The sequence below is a fragment of the Oratosquilla oratoria genome, chromosome 34 (genome assembly GCF_046742065.1).
Source record: "Oratosquilla oratoria isolate Oo_2021 chromosome 34, ASM4674206v1, whole genome shotgun sequence".
In the NCBI taxonomy this organism is placed as follows: Eukaryota; Metazoa; Arthropoda; class Malacostraca; order Stomatopoda; family Squillidae; genus Oratosquilla; species Oratosquilla oratoria.
The window spans coordinates 44311186-44329037 of NC_134810.1; the positions used below are offsets into that span (position 1 = coordinate 44311186).

The 17852-nt window shown below is 36.9% G+C and overlaps 2 protein-coding genes across 6 annotated transcripts in view; one reads left to right on the forward strand and one right to left on the reverse strand.

Moving 5' to 3' along the window:
* Nucleotides 1–1935: 1935 nt before the first annotated feature.
* Nucleotides 1936–11237, reverse strand: MED7 (mediator complex subunit 7). Its single transcript, XM_076173594.1, has 4 exons — nt 11113–11237; nt 5531–5745; nt 3070–3327; nt 1936–2423 (listed from the first exon to the last, which is right to left on the reverse strand). Exons 2-4 carry the CDS (start codon nt 5723–5725, stop codon nt 2208–2210), a joined length of 669 nt encoding a protein of 222 aa, XP_076029709.1. The 5' UTR covers nt 5726–5745; nt 11113–11237; the 3' UTR covers nt 1936–2207.
* A 298-nt stretch (nt 11238–11535) lies between these two features.
* The window catches only part of Btk (tyrosine-protein kinase Btk29A), a 222054-nt gene continuing 215737 nt past the window's right edge, over nt 11536–17852 (forward strand). For 4 of the 5 annotated variants that reach the window (XM_076173606.1, XM_076173607.1, XM_076173609.1 and 1 more), the window contains exon 1: nt 11537–11665. The gene's annotated coding sequence lies outside the window, so the exon portion shown is untranslated. Of the gene's footprint in view, nt 11666–17852 lie in introns of all 5 variants that reach the window. The other variant, XM_076173605.1, reaches the window with a different exon arrangement.

Genomic DNA, 17852 nt, shown 5'->3' on the forward strand with positions numbered 1-17852 from the left:
TATCCGTATTTCTTTACCTTTTCACAAAAAGAGCTGACAACTGGCAACTTCTTTCCTTTTGCTACTAGAATCTTGGTTATATATAAACTGTTTCACACAAATACAATACAGGCAACAGTCCAAAGTTTCTTCCTGGAGAGATTTAGGGTCAGAGGACCACTACATACATATATATATATACAGGTAAACGTCGACTTACGATGGCATTAGGTTTCGATAGAGCCATCGTAAGTCGATCCCCAATTTGTGTATCACTCTGTTCCGTGGTCACTGTACCTAGCTTACTTGTATATTAACCACCAGAGATACTGAATATAGCCTATTAAACATGTACAGTAGTTTATTTAATTGTTTTTATCCTTTTTACCATATTCAAACACTATAATATGTATTTTCAGTACGGAACTTAAATCTCGCGAGCAGCAGCCAATGCCAGCCGTACGACGTGACGTAATAATACTCGCATCATAAAATATAGTCACCGCTTATATCGATCGTTCTCTTTCACCCGCGAATTTTGAAAACCACAGAGAATGGGATTCAGGCCACATTTGAGAGAATGTAAAAACACAGGGGCGACTACAATAAATATAATCAAGACGATATGGCAGCGTCGCGAATCCACTTTACCTGTATATATATATATGTATATATCCAAGCCTGTCACCTGTCATCAGTTGTCAGCAATTTAAGTTATGTCATTGGGATAATTTTTTTTATAAAGACCTTCAATCCAGGGGTTGCCCTTTTGCTCATTGAATCTTTTATTGGCTAGAACAAAATCTTCCAAGTATAACACTAGGTCGAAGATATTTTATCTTAACTGTAACCATATCAGAATCCAAACCTTCGACAAACTTGTACCTCTGAAACTGGAAATTAACTTTATGGTGGAAAAAAAAAAAAAAAAAAGGTAGGAAGACTTTCAGTCATAAGGAAGTGCTTCAGTACCATGGTACACTTCATATCCTTAGTTCTGGAAGACACCACACAATCTCATTCAGTTAAAGGAGACGACTAGTCTGGATGGGGTCTTAATAAAGCGAGACCCCATGCAGTAAAGCTTCCTTACATCCTTGTGATCTGAATGAAATCCTCTGGCTTACCCTGAACAACAAATATCTATCAAGTCTGCCAGTGAGGGATAATGTCCCTGCACCATGATTCTTCCGTCAGTATACTGCTAAGACAATAATATGGTTAAAGATAATTTGTCATTCTTTATGCAGATGGCAGCATCTGTATAGCATTGTGATACGTGCATTGTACCACTTCATAGTTTGATTGCATAGCATAAGAAACACGTTTTTAAGCTTATACTCTAAAGATGTGATGTCTAAAGTTTATCATTTCCAGATGAGGGTAAATGATAAGAAATATACAGGATATTGTACTGTGTGAAATTTCATACTAAATGATTTTAAATATTTGATAGCTTCTAAAACCGAAGGACTTGCAATTTCTGCCCTTAGGGGTCATTGACATCTCAAGCATTTTTTTAAGCCCCATTTTATTCTTTAGTGGTGGTAATCTGCCCCTTTGAAGTTACATTAAGCCAACATGAATATAAACTTTTCTTGGGCAGAATAGGTCTACTAATTTTTGTTAGCATTTTTTATTCTTTCCACATCCGTACCCGATAAGCACTCCCCCCCCCCCCCCGACCTGGTAAAATATTTGTTCCCAATTATAGTTTGCTAATAATCAATGGTCTCTTTGTACCAGAACTGAGACTGTCACCAGGTTTAGTGTGACATATGATAGTTTGGTCAATCTTGTTATTATAGTTGGCATTCTCAAAGGCTTATGTCATTTTTATAACAATGCTAATTACAACTAGTCCTGCAGTAATTTTTCATTTTAATCAGGTCTTGATCAGAATGATAACTGGGTTATATATTAAAATAATAAATGTAGGAGCAATTACAAGAAATATCCATGTATTCATTTATTCATAGCACGACATAATGAATGTTGCAAACTTTGATACATTCTCGCTTGCACACGACCAAAAAACCCACTTCCAACCCATACAGTGTAGTCTCCATCCATCATGTTTGATCATCTTTATCATCTTCCTGTGCACATTTGTGTTTCCTTATATAAAACTTCAGTAAAAAATAAGTTTATTAATTCTTCTCAAAAACTGTAGCAATGTGCCTTATAACAATAAATTATACCGCAACTTAATTCGAGTTTACCAACTTCTATAAAGAATCTACAATATGACACATTAGTCTATCTAAAGTGGATACTTTGTCTTGGCCAACAGTGCTACCATCTGGTTTGCAACGCATTTCTTGTTCCTCGGGTGTTGGAACTAGGAGCTTAGAATCTAAATCCAAATTGTCTGGTAGTGAGGAGAGAGCCTGCCCAACCAATTTACGAACCTCCTCCTCTTGCTTCTCTAAACGCTCATTTACCTGAAAGTGGAGAGATAAATCTTGATTTATTTATCTATTATTGTTTTTTTCAACCTACAAGTACAATGAGCACCTTTCTTTAAACCTTGTACAACAATAACATACATTACAGACTTTATAAAGATTTAATTCAGCTGAACTGATATAAAATTGTGGAACTCTTTTTGGAGCATGGCTATTGTTATTATTATGCAACCATCACACGAGGACCAATGATGGGTCCCTGTTTCATGTGGTGTTCCTGGATGATGGACAAGAGAGATGTCCATTTTCAAAACCCATCAAATTCCTCACCTCTATCAGGAACATCCTCCTTCCTCCTTCATTCATTCCCATCATCTCATGTATCTCTTAAATAAAACCCAAACAAATCTTGAAGTAAACAAACACCTAAAGAAGGAAATAAAACGGTTTACACCAACGGCCATGTCCAAGGTAAAACCCTGGCTATACCATTATTGTTGATGGTATCTATATACCAAGGACCTCTTCTTAAGAGAAGTATCCAGCCAAGGCACTTACCCACCCACATCCACCAACATTGCTGATGGTATTATTACCTGAAGTTGGTATTTCTATCAAGAAAGCAGAAAATGCCCTGAAGGACAAAAAGTAAAAAAAAAAAAGTTTGAACAACCATACTAACCTGATATCTTTGCCTTTTCTGCATCTCTAGCATGACTCGTACTGTCTCTCTGGCTTGGTGGGGCCTAAATTCGTTGATGAGATGGTGCATATTGATGAAAAGAATATTGATGTCGTCTATTTTATCGGTTCTCTTATTTGCATCTGGACACTTGATAAGTAAATCCAACAAGTCCAGAAAGTTGACAAGAATTGAGTGATTAAGTTTCTTAAGTTCTCGTCTATGATCAAAGGATTGTGGATATAATCTTCGGATGGACTGGAAAAAGTAACACGAGTTTTAATTCTTCAGAAGGAAAACTGAATAGAAATTCACAAAGAAAAATTAATATCAAGATTATATATTCAATTACATACGCATACATATATCAAGGCTATTTCCCCCTTACAAGGGAGGAAGCCAAAAAGAAAAAGGCATTAAATCATTCCCACCCAATCCATCCCTAAATACACTCCACCCCCCCTCTTATCTTGGCACCTCCTGGATGACTGGGAGGGGAAATGTGGGTCTTTCTAAGTGCATATGGGCCCAGTAGTGAGAAGAGTGTAGAGGAAAGGGAGGCTTTTTGAATACATTTAAATGAGTGTATAGAGAGTTTAGGGAGAAATCTCAATGTATATGTACTGGAAGACCTCAATGCTAGGATAGATGGAGTGGTTGGAAAGTGTGGAGTGCCAGGAAAAAAAATTGTAGTAGAGAGCTGATAGTGGAGATGTCTAGGGAGCTGTTGATAGCAAACACAATGTTTAGGAAGAAAGTTGAGCATAAGTACACATGGGAGAGGGTAGTGGATGGAAGGGTGATACATAGGGCTTTAATGGACTATATAGTGGTAACCAGGAGAAGAGTAGGAATTTTTGGATGTATATGTTCTTAGGGGAGAGAGTGGGGGAATATCAGATAATTTTTGGAAGGTAAGTTGAGAGTGGAGGATAAATGGAGAAAGAGGAAAAGGACAGAAGGTAGGGAGGTGCTTAGATTCAAGAAAAGGAGGAGTACAAGAAGTTGAAAAAGTGGGAGGGAGTGAAGGATAGATCAGAACTAGGAGTGGAGGAGGAATGGGGATGTTTCAAGGAGGGAGTCACAAGGTGTGCAAAGATGGTGTGTGAAACAAGGAGGACAGGAGGAAATAGAAGGAAGGGTAGTGAGTGGTGGGATGATGAAGCAAAGAAAGTAGTGGAAGAGAAAAAATTAACATTCACAGATCGATTACAAAATAGGACGAGAGAATCATATAAGAGGTACAAAGAAAAGAGAAGTAAGCATAAGAAAAAGGAGAGATGTGAAATGGGGTAAGAGTATGACAGAAAATTTTGAAATTAATAAAAAGATGTTTTGGAAGGAAATTAAGAGAGGATGGGGAAGCAAATCAAGTAGAGAAGGTAAAAGGTGCAGATGGAGACTGTATGAAGGGGTGATTATGCTGACAGCACTGTATGGGGCAGAAACATGGAACATAAGAGATTAAGAATTTAAATGTGTGTGAGATGAAATGCTTGAGAAGTATGGTAGGGGTTACTAGGCTGGATAGAGTGAGAAATGAGGAGGTAAAGAGGAGAGCGGGAGGTGGAAAGGGAGTGGGAGATAGGGCTGATGAAAGAGTGTTGGGATGGTTTGGACACATGAAAAGAACGAGTGAAGAAAGATTAGTAAAAGAGGTGTGCAAGGCAAAGGTGAATAAGAGGGCGTGACCAAGGATGAGATGGATGGACGGGGTAAAAGGGGCACTGGGAAAGAGGGGAATGTCTGTTGAGGAAGGGAGTAGACAGAAAATAAGGGTGAGTGGAGAATGGTTGTGTATAGATGATGCTGTGATACATAGAAGGGGGTGAGTGAGGGATGGAGGGTGAGGGAACATGTGTGAATCATGTTTTGATGCAGCCTGATGGGATTTCTCCCTGTATTCTCTCTTTTTTTGCATTATGGGATGGAGGGGGGGGGTTGATGATTAAATGAAGCAGCCTTGCTGCATTGCTTCTGACCCAGGGTAGTGGGTGAGATGCAGGGATGACTTGTCATCTGGGAGGAGCCAAGAAAAGAGGGGGAGAAAGGTGGTGAATGAGAGTGAAGTATGTGGGAATGAAATGGGTGGGAGTGAATTCATGACTGGCTATCTCCCTTGTAAAGGGTAAAAAGCGTTGGCAAATGTATGTACATAGTCAAGTGTAAAAAAAGAAAAGAAAAGAAAGAGGAAAAAAAATATATATATATATATATATATATATATATATATAAATAAAGGCTTAATACCCATTAATGAAATTGAGCATTATACATCATATGGATATCCACTAGACTTTGATTGACCAAGTCATATGGTATGGAATCTTATACTGGCTGAACAAGCTGGTTAATAATTACAAATAAAGTCATGTAACTACAACTTAGCTAATTCAGAAATGAAAAAACATTAAAGGTGAGGTAAATTTATCTTTATTTCAATTACACATGCATATCTTACCTGAGATTCTAAAGGTCTAATTATAGCGTCGTCTGCATTGAAGGGCACCCCAAACATTGTATATTCACTGTGCATCACAGGAGGGAGCTTGGGTGCCCTTCCCCGCCTAATATTTTCATCTGTATATTGACTTAGATATTGAGTAGGTGGCAGAGGGAATGTTGACTTCAATTCAGTTTCTGGAGGTAATGCCATCTTGAAGAGTACCTAAATTCCTGATGAGAGAACAATGTGATGAGTGCTTTTAGCACAGTTACAAGATCTACAGATGATAATTATACATACATATACCAAAGGCTCCCTCCCCCTACACGGGGGGTAACCAAAAAGAAAAAGGCACAGAAACCATTCCCACCCACTCCACTTCCTACATATTCCACTCCACCCTCCCTCTTATCTTGGCACCTCCTGGATGATGAGTCATCCATGCATCCTGTCCACTGCCCTGGGTCAGAAGTAGTGTCACAAGGCACAGCCTATTGATATGATTAAGCCTTTCTAGTTAACTATTATGCAACTACAAGCAACTGCAATCCCCCTAATTGACACAACTGCAGAAGATGTCAATACACATAACACATCCTAGTCATTCTTAAATTACAGAAACAGCAATATTCAACCCAGATTATAAATTTCTAGAATGTGTACGGCAATTTTCTACATAAAGGTATTATCCAACATGCAGGATTTAGACAAGAAAACTCCAATAATAAGTGACCTGCTATTCACAACAAACATGAAATGGTACACATAATTACACAAAATGGATCCAATAGGTACAAGTGCTACAAAGAGAGAGAGAGAGAGAGAGAGAGAGAGAGAGAGAGAGAGAGAGAGAGAGAGGTAGGTAGGTATCAATGGTAGAGAGAGAGAGAGAGGTATCAATGGTAGAGAGAGAGGTATCAATGGTATGGCCAACATTGCTGTGGCTGTGTTGTAAGACACTACACTGCAAGTTGGTGGAAGGGAAAATGTGACCCCATACCAACCTCTTAGAATGTCTAGGCACACTGACAACATTATTAGGAGAGACCCAGAGCAGTTTCCAAAAAATCAAGGAAAACAAGTGTTGGTGTGTTTAGTGAAATATATCTACATACTGTTAGTCAATACGTATGTGAGCTTTAGTTTTCCAGCTACCACCCTATGAAGAAACCAATTCTCACCTGTGTACAGAGGACAATTTCCAGTTTACTGCTAACAAATCTTATTGGTTTTCAGGTAGGATAAAAACAAATGAGATAGGAGAAATCATGCACACAAATTTGTTTACATGGAATAATAACTTTGGTGAGCTGTACATGTTACTTTAATTGTTGATCACAAAGATATATATCATAGTTTGTCACAATGGCAATACAGTAAGTCCTCGTTATACGGCACATATGTGTTCCTGAAAACCTTACCGCAAATTGAAATGACCATATACCGAACCAATTATAACATGTAATAATAGGATATGGCAGACATACCTTCTTCCTACTTTTTCCTCTTCAAAATATCTAGTAGATACCATATCTGTGAATTTTTCTTACCGTAAATAGAATTGAGGATAATAATTACCAAATACTGTAACTGTGAATTTACTGGATAAAGAATTACAGTATAAGGAGGACTCACTGTATCAGAATTGCAACTCAGAGTAACAACTTTGGTGAGCTGCTGTGTGTGTTATTTTAATCATTGATCATGAACAAAGATAAATCAGTTTGTCACTTTCTTTGATAGTGGATCACAAGTAAAGGTATTATCAAAGTGATAAACAAAGATTTACTGTTAGCAACAAAAAGAATGCACCTGTGTGAATGCCCTGTTTGGTACTAGCAGTAGGTTGTATATGTTTGAAACAGTAAACTGCTGGGGTATTTCCTAATTTTCATTAATTTATTCATTTTTTCTTTTATATTCAGCTGGTTTTGCGTATGTAATATGAGATAGGCAAATAGTATTGAGGGCTCTGGCACAGATTTGTGTTACTACATATTCAATGGTATTCTACAGGGAGGATTTTAATTTGAGTGCTGCAGTACTTGATGTGCCTATTGTTCCCCCCATTGGAACTGAAAGGAGGAGGAGGAGGAGGAGGAAAGTTGTGGACCAAGTGGACTATTAGGTACACACCAGCCATCACCTGTGACAGTTCACATATTAGCACACCCTCTCAACCTTCACAAGGAAGTGTAGCCCAAAGGAGTCAACATCTGGTCTTCTGATAAAGCCCATAAACTGGTCATACTAAAGACTGACATGGACAGACAGGGGCCAACAAGTAACTCACAATGACCTAAAAACAGCATTTGAATTGACATGATGCTTGTTTTTAAGGTAAAAATGATTTCTGCTACATTATATATGAATGTTATCATCACTCACTAAAGAAATAAAAAATTTCTCCGCCAACAAATAAACTCTGTGCCAAATTGACAACTGACCTGCACCACTCAATAATGACGCTCAGATAAGTGGTTAGTTTGTAAGCTTTTAAATGTTTTGTAATCCTCTACCAATAATTATATACTGCCTAACATTTTTATTTACAGATCATTGTCCTAATTTGTGCCAGGGAGTTTTGCCAACAGCAGCTAGCATGTACCTTTAACAGAGTGCCCTCTAAAAATGTTACTAAGAAAATATACATTAACTGAGTACACCAGGTAAAAATAATCCCCAGTGCTTCTTACATCAAGTGCCCACTGAAAAATTTTCATTGAAAGAAATTAAGGTATTTGTGAAGTTTCATCTCACCCACTTGAAAAGCAATTTTTATATATTTTTTTTTGCATCTACATTACAACAAATATAACAGCTTTTCTTAATAATGTTTTTTCTGCAAATTAATATTAAGGGATGATGAAAAATCATTCCCACATCTTTCCTGTTACATGCATGCCAAATTGGATGTCCAGTCATGGCAGTGCAAAGTGCAAGATATACGACTCTCCCTGAACGTATTTTTACGTTAAATTGGGTTAGGTAGGTCAATTCAGATTAGAATAGGGAGAATAATATATGTTTCACAAAAAATAGGAATAATTTTTTCACCATCTCTTAATATTAATTTGCATGACACATTACTAAGAAAATTTGTTGGATTTGTCATAATATAGATACAAAAAATATACAAATTGCTTTGCGACTGGGCGAGAGTAAACTCCACAAATTCTGGAATTAAGTTTCTCAAACTAAGACTTGATTGATTGTACAAACTTCTGAACATTTATTTATTTTCAGGCAATCTGAACTGGAACTAAGATGGCGGATCACTTGCTGGCAGAGAAAAAAATTACTTCTTTAGTAAGTGATGATAAATTTCATATATAATTTATCGGAAATAATTATCACCACAAAAGCAAGCATCATGTTGATTTATATGCCGGTTGATGATCATTTTCAGTTACTTGTTGGTCCAAACATGTGACTTGTCCATCCTTGTCAGCCTTTAGTATGACCACTCACTAAACCACCCAATGAAATTATCTTTATTAACCACTTCCATAAGGTGACGCCTATGTAGGCGGCATGAGGAGCAAGTGGGTACTCAATGATGCCGACGTAAGCATCTTGATTATATATATTGTTGTCATACCTATGTAATTTCCATTCTCTCTAAACTGGCTTCATCAATTTTCTATGGTTATCAAAATACACGGGTGAAAGAGAACGAACGATTGAGCACTGACTTTATTTTTTATAATGCGATTATTATGGCGCAACATCGCACGTCGGGCAGCTAATGCTGCCAGATGTGCGATGTGCCCCGGAGTGAAGAGGTTAATACTCTAAAAAAAAATATATATATAAGCTCACCATCTATAACTCTCTAATAACTATATCCCATGATTCATATCCAGCATATGGCACAGTTTCTGATAATTCAATAACTGATTTATCATCAAGTTATCCTTCAGGTTTGGTTGGTGTGCCCATGGGCTCGGCCCTTTGTATTTCATCCTTCTCTTGCCTTCATGTATGCATATAATGTACACATAGGAGGGCCATCTAGGCACATAAATCATGTGTACAGGGCAAAAAACAAATGGATATTTAAAATCAAATCTATATTGTTCAATAGCTCCTAACCTAACTTTACCTAATGGAACCATTTCATAGAAAAATAGTCCTTTTTAATGCACAAAAGAAAAAAGTAGAAAATGTGTTTATCTGATAGTGGAATAGAACAACTTTCGGACAATTTATAGTTTCACCCAACCATAGAATTTGATATGTGGCTTATGTGTTTCTGGTGAGAAATGTTGTGATATGAACGACGGTGTACATCATTTCCGTTGCAAATGCGTACTTTTGAAGTAATTAAGTATTGAAATTATGCACTTATGCCTACATCTCCCAAACGATCTGGGGGGACGTGTGGGAAATAGGGGGTTTTTGGGTGGGGAAGACTAATAAATGGAGTAATGTGCATTGCAAAACAGGTATAAAATGAACAAAAACACTTAAAAAAAATAAATAATGATAATAAATAAAAATCACATTTTAGGGCCGGAGTCCAATGCTAGCCATCTTTGTTTTTACCAATGATTCGAAAAATGTCTCGCTAGATCTGTCACACTTGCGAAGTCCACTCCAGCCGCGCAAGACTTCCTATCCGTAAACTAACGTTACCTCCGTTAGGTTAGGTTAGTTTACTTTACGGTTACCAAGTCTTGCGTGAGCGGCTAATCTAGCGCTTCTGCTCACAAATACTTACAATCGATAGTAAACAAACATGGCGCCGTGCGCGGTACCCGCCGATATGGGATATTTTTGTTTTTTATGGGCTTTTTTAGTCTTCATTTTACACCTGTTTGGCAACGCGCATTACTCCATTTATTAGTCTCTCCCACCCAAAACCCCCGATTTCCAACACATCCCCCCCAGTAGGCATAAGTGCATAACTTCAATATTTAATTACTTCAAAATGTTCATATCACAACATTTCTCACCAGAAACACACAAGCCACATATCAAATTCTATGGTTGGGTGAAACTATAAATTGACCCAACTTTCTGTAGCCCTGGAGGGTGGGACTGGTAAACCGCTCTGATAATCATAATTATGTGTTGGATGGTTTCTCTCAAAATTATAAATATAATACCTTTAGCCTAGGGGGTTCATCCTCATACCACCTCAGTGTCACTCCCTGACACCAGATTCGCTCATATACCATATATACAAGTTTGGTTTAGGTTACCTTTTATATTTAGTAATCATTACTGAATTCACTACAATTTTTTGACTGGTACTTGGCGATACGTATAGGCTATATCGCGACCATTGAGGTTTAGAAACATTAACTTGTGGGTCGATGAAAGTCGAAGAAAAAAGCTGTATTCAACTTGTTCGTTAGTGAACGTAAAATCATGATAAAAACCTATAACATTATTGGTTTTGATACTAAAATTCAGCTCCTGAAACGCGAGTCTTATCTTACGAGAAGCAAGCTTCAATTCTTTTATTACGTTTACACGAGTTGGAGACTAAAATCCATAATCCTGAAGTGCAATTCATATATTTCCATGCCTTTGGTACCTTGTGTAAGTTATAATTTCACTAGGCCATCTTCTTCTTAACTTATACTCACCTATAAGTATTAATTTTCCATGCCAACTGCACCGAGAACTTCGGGTGACAACAAACTGAGGTACCATAAGTAACAAAACTCAAGTGTTGTATGGGATAATAATAGTGTTCGATTGTATGCTCGAGTTCACAGGCGCATTAAAAGTGTCTTTAATACTACTTGATCTCTATTATTGAGTCACATCGAAAGTGGTGCCAGATCGTATATAACAAGGCTCTCATACTCCATAAATTTTGAAGTTCTCTCCCGTAGCGCAAAACATTTTTTTGACATACTTTAATTTCCAGTATATCAAATATATTTAGTTTGGCGATTCATATATGGGACGGTTACAAATACATTAGGAGTCGTACATATTCATATATAATTCAGATGAGCATATAGTAAGGTATTACATATTCTGTCATTTATTTTCTTTTATCGACTACATTAGCCAGTGTACGTTTCGATATGTTCAGTGAAATAACCTAGGTGAACTTGTCATTAACGTAATAGATGAAATAGAGCTGGTCGTGAAGGAGTTATGAAATCTTAAAACGTTTAGAATAGAAGAGTAAGTATACATCAGTCTCCGAAAATATTAGTAGTTTGGTGTCATAGCCGGTGTCAGTGTAATAGTGGCCTTCAAAGCTTAACGAGTCAACAGGTTGCCATCATTAACCTAGTAGGAAGTATTTAACCCAACTTATCCTCTAATATGTGTTGTGCATGCTGTTTTCTAGAGTCCTGACTTACCTACAGAAGCTCCATTACGAAGAACATTAAGATGACACGATACCATGCATCATCTCAAAGCAGATTTCGTGATGCTGGGGAGACAGGATAGTAAGAATAGCAAAGGTGCAGGGTACATAAGCTTGACTCATCTAGGGCCTCTGGGTTCCATATACCAGATAGGTAACAAAAGTCGCCTCGTTCTATCACTGATGAACAGTTAAGGTTACTGGTTTATTAATTTGTAGATGGTCTGCATGGATTATTATGTTCATGATATGCACATAATGCTTACAGACAGGTTGTGCACCTGTCTATTCCCAATTGGCTTATTATTATGATATAATGGCATTAGAGGGAAGCTGTAGGGTATAGATAGAGGAGTTACTAACAGTTAGAGTTGTAGATGGTTGAAAACATACGGGATTATTGTTGAAAACAGAAAAGGCAGGTTTTTGTTACACTTGTATTTGATTTATGGATGGTAAGGCAAATAGTTTCAGCCTAGATTATCAGCTGTTGGACTTGTTGTGAAAGAATTCTGATGTTTGTGCATTTAATTTTAATTTGTTCATCTATTAGTTTGTTTATTCATATATTGATATATTGTCCTAGGTGTGTCTTTCAAGAGACCCATGGCTTAAAGGTAATTGATAACGGCCACTGGACTGGCCCATAAGTTACTCAAGGAAGAAATAGTATGTTGTCTTGGTATGGCTAGGGTGGGGCATTGTAAGATAATATGTCCTATGTGAAGTTGCATCTAGTATAGTTCGATTCTCTAGCCAGGCCTATTCTGTAGCACTGTCTTTGTACCGGATGTTGACTTGAACGTAGTCTTGTTTCTCATGGGAGGTATTTTATTGTGGGGCTGATGTTGGGAATTTAGTAGTTGGTCTTGAAAAATCCAATTGTGAATGTGTTTTTGTTTAGATGTATTGTGGTATGGGTTGTATAGTAATGTACACCTATCATTTTCATGTGGTGTGTCAATGATAGGATTTTTGTATCTGTGTGCAGGTGTTCAGCTGGGGTGGTTTTGGTGCATTTCATTATTATTCTCAGTGGTTTATTATGTGTAATTTACAAAGTGTTTTATGTTTCTGTGATTGTTGGGAACCACGCTGTGAAAGCTTAGTTGAGTGTGGTTCTTACGCATTGTCAAGACAATAATTAGTTTCCTTGTAGTGTCCAAAGCTTGTGTTTTTGACTGGCTTCATTACGCTTATTTTGTCATTGGTTTTCAATGTCAGATCTGTGATATGCATCGTGTTCTTTTCTAGTGGAAGGATCTAGCCATATAATTTTACTTTTGGATGTTTCTGTGATTCAGGGTTTTCTGGAATGAACAATATTATTTATGATTTATTAGGGGGAGTCCTCCATTCTTTTCTTATGAGCATTTGTTCTAGTTTGTATAAGTAAGCTTGGATGATCATAGCTTCTATTTTGTAGATGTTATGGTGGGTTATCATCAGATTATCTGTGTGAGTGAATACTTTGGAGTCATGTTGTGGATACGATGTTGGGAGATAACTTTATTATAAGATAATGTGACTGGGATGAGGATGGCCCGTCATCCATAGGAAGCCACATTAAAAGAGAACAAATGGGTGTCAGATAGATAAAGTGGCTGGCCACTCCCATTATAAAGATAAAAGAGCCTTTTTGGCAGAGAGATGAATTTTTTGTGTCCATTTTTCAGGACCATCACATGCAGACACCCATCATTGGTCCTGTGCATGTAGTATATAATTGCCAGAAGTGCAGAGAACAGTACTCTAATTTTACTGGCTTTGAGATGCTTTACAACAGTGTAGTGTCCCCTCTTGTCATACCATAGCATGTGATATGTGTGATAGATTGTCATGACATTGTTGAGCTCATTCTGCAGCAGTCCATGCATCTCTCCCACAATCCTGCTGATATGTATGTCAGATGACAGGTTGTCTTTTATCAACACTCCCAAAATTTTCTCCTCTTTTTTATTTTTTCCTTTTGTAATGGATTTACTTCCAAAGGAATAGTTTAAAGATGGTCATTGTGTGTGTATGTGATATAACCATGGGAGAATTTATAACAAAGTGAGTAAGATCTTTTGGATGTTACATCTTCATGTGTGTGTGTTTGTGTGTGTATATATAATGCTTGAGTATAAGCCAATTTCATGCATAGGATGGTCTTTGATTGTTGTCCAAAAAATAGATTATTTGTGATATGACTTGTATGTAGGTCAGCTCATGTTTATGGGAATGGGTCTGCAAATTAGGTTAAAAGGGCAAGTTATATTAGAACATTTGGTTACTTTAGGGTCATTATTATTAATAATGGAGTACAATTTCTGGAATTATTTTTATTTTTTTGTATTTGCTTTATGTGCAGTGAATGGTGAGCAAGTTCTGAATTTATTTATGATAAATGTGTCACCCAGTTTCATTGCAAACCTGCATAATGGTAGTGGCAGCAGATATTGCAAATTAAACATGGTGAAAGTATTGGAGAGAGTAAGAACATCAGATCAGTACTGGGTCAAATAGTTTCATGTATACTATTAACTTGGGTGTGGGATGATTCCTTTGCAAATTGTGTTATCCAAATATATTTGATATTGCACTCCAATGAATTGCCACAGTCAGAATAGTTGCCTCCCCTCCCACATGATGACTTGGCAGTCTTGAAATGGACACTGCCATATTGGATGCTCCAGTAATAAGGCTTTGATGTAAATAAACAACATTCCATGAATTAGACTTATGAGATTGTAGCCTTATTATCATTGAAGTATTATATGTTTCTTAGAAGGAACATGGTGCAGTTTTGTTGAAATTAGTGCCCCATTGATGATGTGATATAATGACTGTACATTTAACACAGTACCCAGTATGATGACAAACGCTGGTTAATTGCCAGGTTTTAAGGGCAAATAATTACAATTTTGACAGTTTATAGGGGTGTAATATAAAAAATAAAATAGAAACTAATATAAAAGTAAAATAATATGAGGGGAAACAAGAGGTGGTGGATGGGAGTGAAATGGATGGGAGTAGTTGCGTGCCTTTTGACCTGGCTATCTCCTGTGTGAGGCGTGGGGAAAGCCCTTGGTATATAGATAGACAGGCGGAATATAAAATGCATTTGGAGAATATGATTCATAGAACATTCCCACACCCACTGTAATAGTATACTATTTGGTCTGATCCAGTAGGGGTTTACTCTGGTTTAGTGCAATTTAGTGTTCTTGTATAGCGAATTTGCTTGTAACATACTGCTGATGTGCTTGATGTTTGATTTCCACTATATAGGTGCTTTCTGTTTCATCAACAAATACTGATGTACATTGTTTGCTCCAAATAATATTGATATATATGTAATGGGTGCATGTTTTATGATTTTATTATTTACTGGTAGTAAATGGTAAATATTTTTCATGTTCAAAACTAAAAATTGGTTTTGGCCCTTCCGTGAAGTGATTTCAACCGAAAGACGCTGTTACCTTAATATAAGTAGATATTTTTTGCCTATGAACATTGAAATAATTCCTGCAATTTTCTTGTGTTTCTGAATTCTCTCCAGTGTTTAGTACATTTATACTTTTGAGTTATGTACAAATCAAGGGTCTTGTCTACAAGGTCTCAAGTAAGGGATGTAACAATTATTACACCAGTGAAATGTCACAGGACCTAAAAACACACATTCGTTTCTTAGGGAGACAGGACAGCTCAGTCAGACAGTTTAGGGAACGATAACAACAACGGCAACACACATGTGTGAATATTGTGATGAAGTTTGAAACAATACCATAACTAATGATTATATGATGTTTTTTGTACTCTTATTCAAGAACTGATAGAACTGACAGCTTCATATTGGTGGATAGATTTAGACATCTTGATGATTACTTGATCTCTGTAGATAGAGATGAAAGTTTGTGGAGGGTTAACAGTGTCATACAAATCTTTTATGAAAAATGTGATCAAGATCAGTTCTCACACAATCACAGGAGCCGTTGCTAACTGGCATATCCCTAGTGGCAAACAGGGACATGGGATATTGTCATAATGAGAAGTGTGGAGCATTGAATACTCTATTAAATATATTGAATAATATGGCACCATAGAAATATTTTGTCAGAAACTAGGGGACACGGTGGTGAGATTAAAGCCACAACCTCTCATAACAGTTGATTATACAATCCATGCAAAACCGGGCATTTCTGTTGAATCATTGGCTTGCTGCACCACCTCCTATGGTTACAGACAATGTGTATTGTTCCGAGTCATGATCTTATATTTACTTGTATGCACGTGTGTCGGTGTGTGGACCATACTATTGCTACATATTCCAATCTGGGGGTGGACTGGATTTTCAATGAATTTTTTCAGTTATGAAATGGATGTAGTTAATAATTTACGTCTCGCTAAAAATCTTGTTATGTTTATTAGGAAACAAATTATCAGCAACCAGCACCTAGGTTTTCCACCTTTTGGTCTGTCTTTTAATTGTTCCATTTCCTATAAAATAAATCATTGATGGTCTATATATATTTGCCCATTTCCAATTTGCACATATTATCATTGAAATTAATTTTCCACACCTGGTCCCAACCATAAATTTTGTCTAAAATATGTTGTAACAGTTTAGGATCTTTATCTTTTCTAGCGGTGATCTTTACTTCATGTGTAAATAGGTTAATGCAACTTGTTGTTCCTTACATCATGTTAGTTATGTAAATGAAGAACATTATGGATATTAGTGATGACCTTTGTGGGACACTCCTCTAATTATCTCCTCCATTCTTACATCCTATTCTTTCCTATAGGTCTTCTGTGCTGGTCTCCCTTTCATTCCAGGAGGCTTCTTGTAAGACCTCCTTGTGTTCTTAAATTTCTGCAATATTCATTTGTGTGGTACTTTGTCAAAGGTTTTCTATAGCTGTACATCCACACAGTTCACACATCCATTCATCTATCTCATGCAGCATACTGATTGACCTTGAGTAAAAGCTTAAGACAGATTTGAAACTTGCAATTGTTTGTTTTTTGATAAAAATTGGTTGTCTGTCAAAATGTCTGTATCATCTAAATATTTGACTCATCTTTCACAATTCTCTCACATACTTTAGTTATCATGTTGGTCAAAGAGACTGAAAATTTAGGAAAAATCTTGTGGGGATGGGGGGGGAATACAAAAAATAAAATTAGACTCTGATGCCCCCCCTCCCATTTTTCCAACAAAGATGTTGAAGGCACATAAACAAATTGAAAAACGCCCAGGCAGAAGGCCCAGATAAGATCTGCAACAGATACATCCATCAGTAACACCTCAATTCAAGTGCAATAAAAGCCTTAACTGATACCTGCACCCACTCATGGTTGTACAGTAAGGTATCTAGAAAACAGCTCATATAATGCCCAATAATAATCTGGAAAATAGCTTATATAATACCAAACAAACCATCTGAAAACTTTGCATCCCACAGACCAGTCTCACTAATGTACTATCCATCATATCCAAGCTGATGGAAAAAGCAGTGCAGGGAAAAAAAAAATGAAACTAACTGACCACTTCTCTAAACCAACATGGACTTAAAGAAGGCCATTCCACCAGCATGCCTTATAAATGCTACCGAGCAAGTGTTGGAGGGATTTCTTATCTATGTAGTGAAAGCCACTTTTATGTTCATCAGTAATCTGTATGTCTCACTGATGAGCTTGCTCAATGTTAATTGGATATCAAATTGCCCATGACCTGCATTCCTAGAGCCTTCTCGATGATTAATTTTTTTTTTTTTTTTTGTCTTTTTGAACATTTATCCATTTCTATTACTTTGGATATTTTGCTATTGAAATTCATCTTTCACTGTTGGTTATAGGCATGAAGATTGTCTAGATAATTTTGTGACAACTTGAATTCTCATCTTTTAGTCATCTTGTCATTTTAGCATCATCTGCAAAGCTGTACTTTGCTTTACCTTCCATCATGTCATATACATAGATCAAGAATGTTACATGTACATCAGTTTAGAC

Bases quoted from the DNA above. Each gene is read 5' to 3' on its own strand.
- MED7 (XM_076173594.1), bottom strand. From the start codon at position 5,725: ATGGCATTACCTCCAGAAACTGAATTGAAGTCAACATTCCCTCTGCCA. The intron at 3,328-5,530 runs GTAAGATATGCA...TACTTTTTCCAG, and splicing joins TTAGACCTTTAGAATCTCAG to TCCATCCGAAGATTATATCC. The intron at 2,424-3,069 runs GTTAGTATGGTT...CTCCACTTTCAG, and splicing joins AGAAAAGGCAAAGATATCAG to GTAAATGAGCGTTTAGAGAA.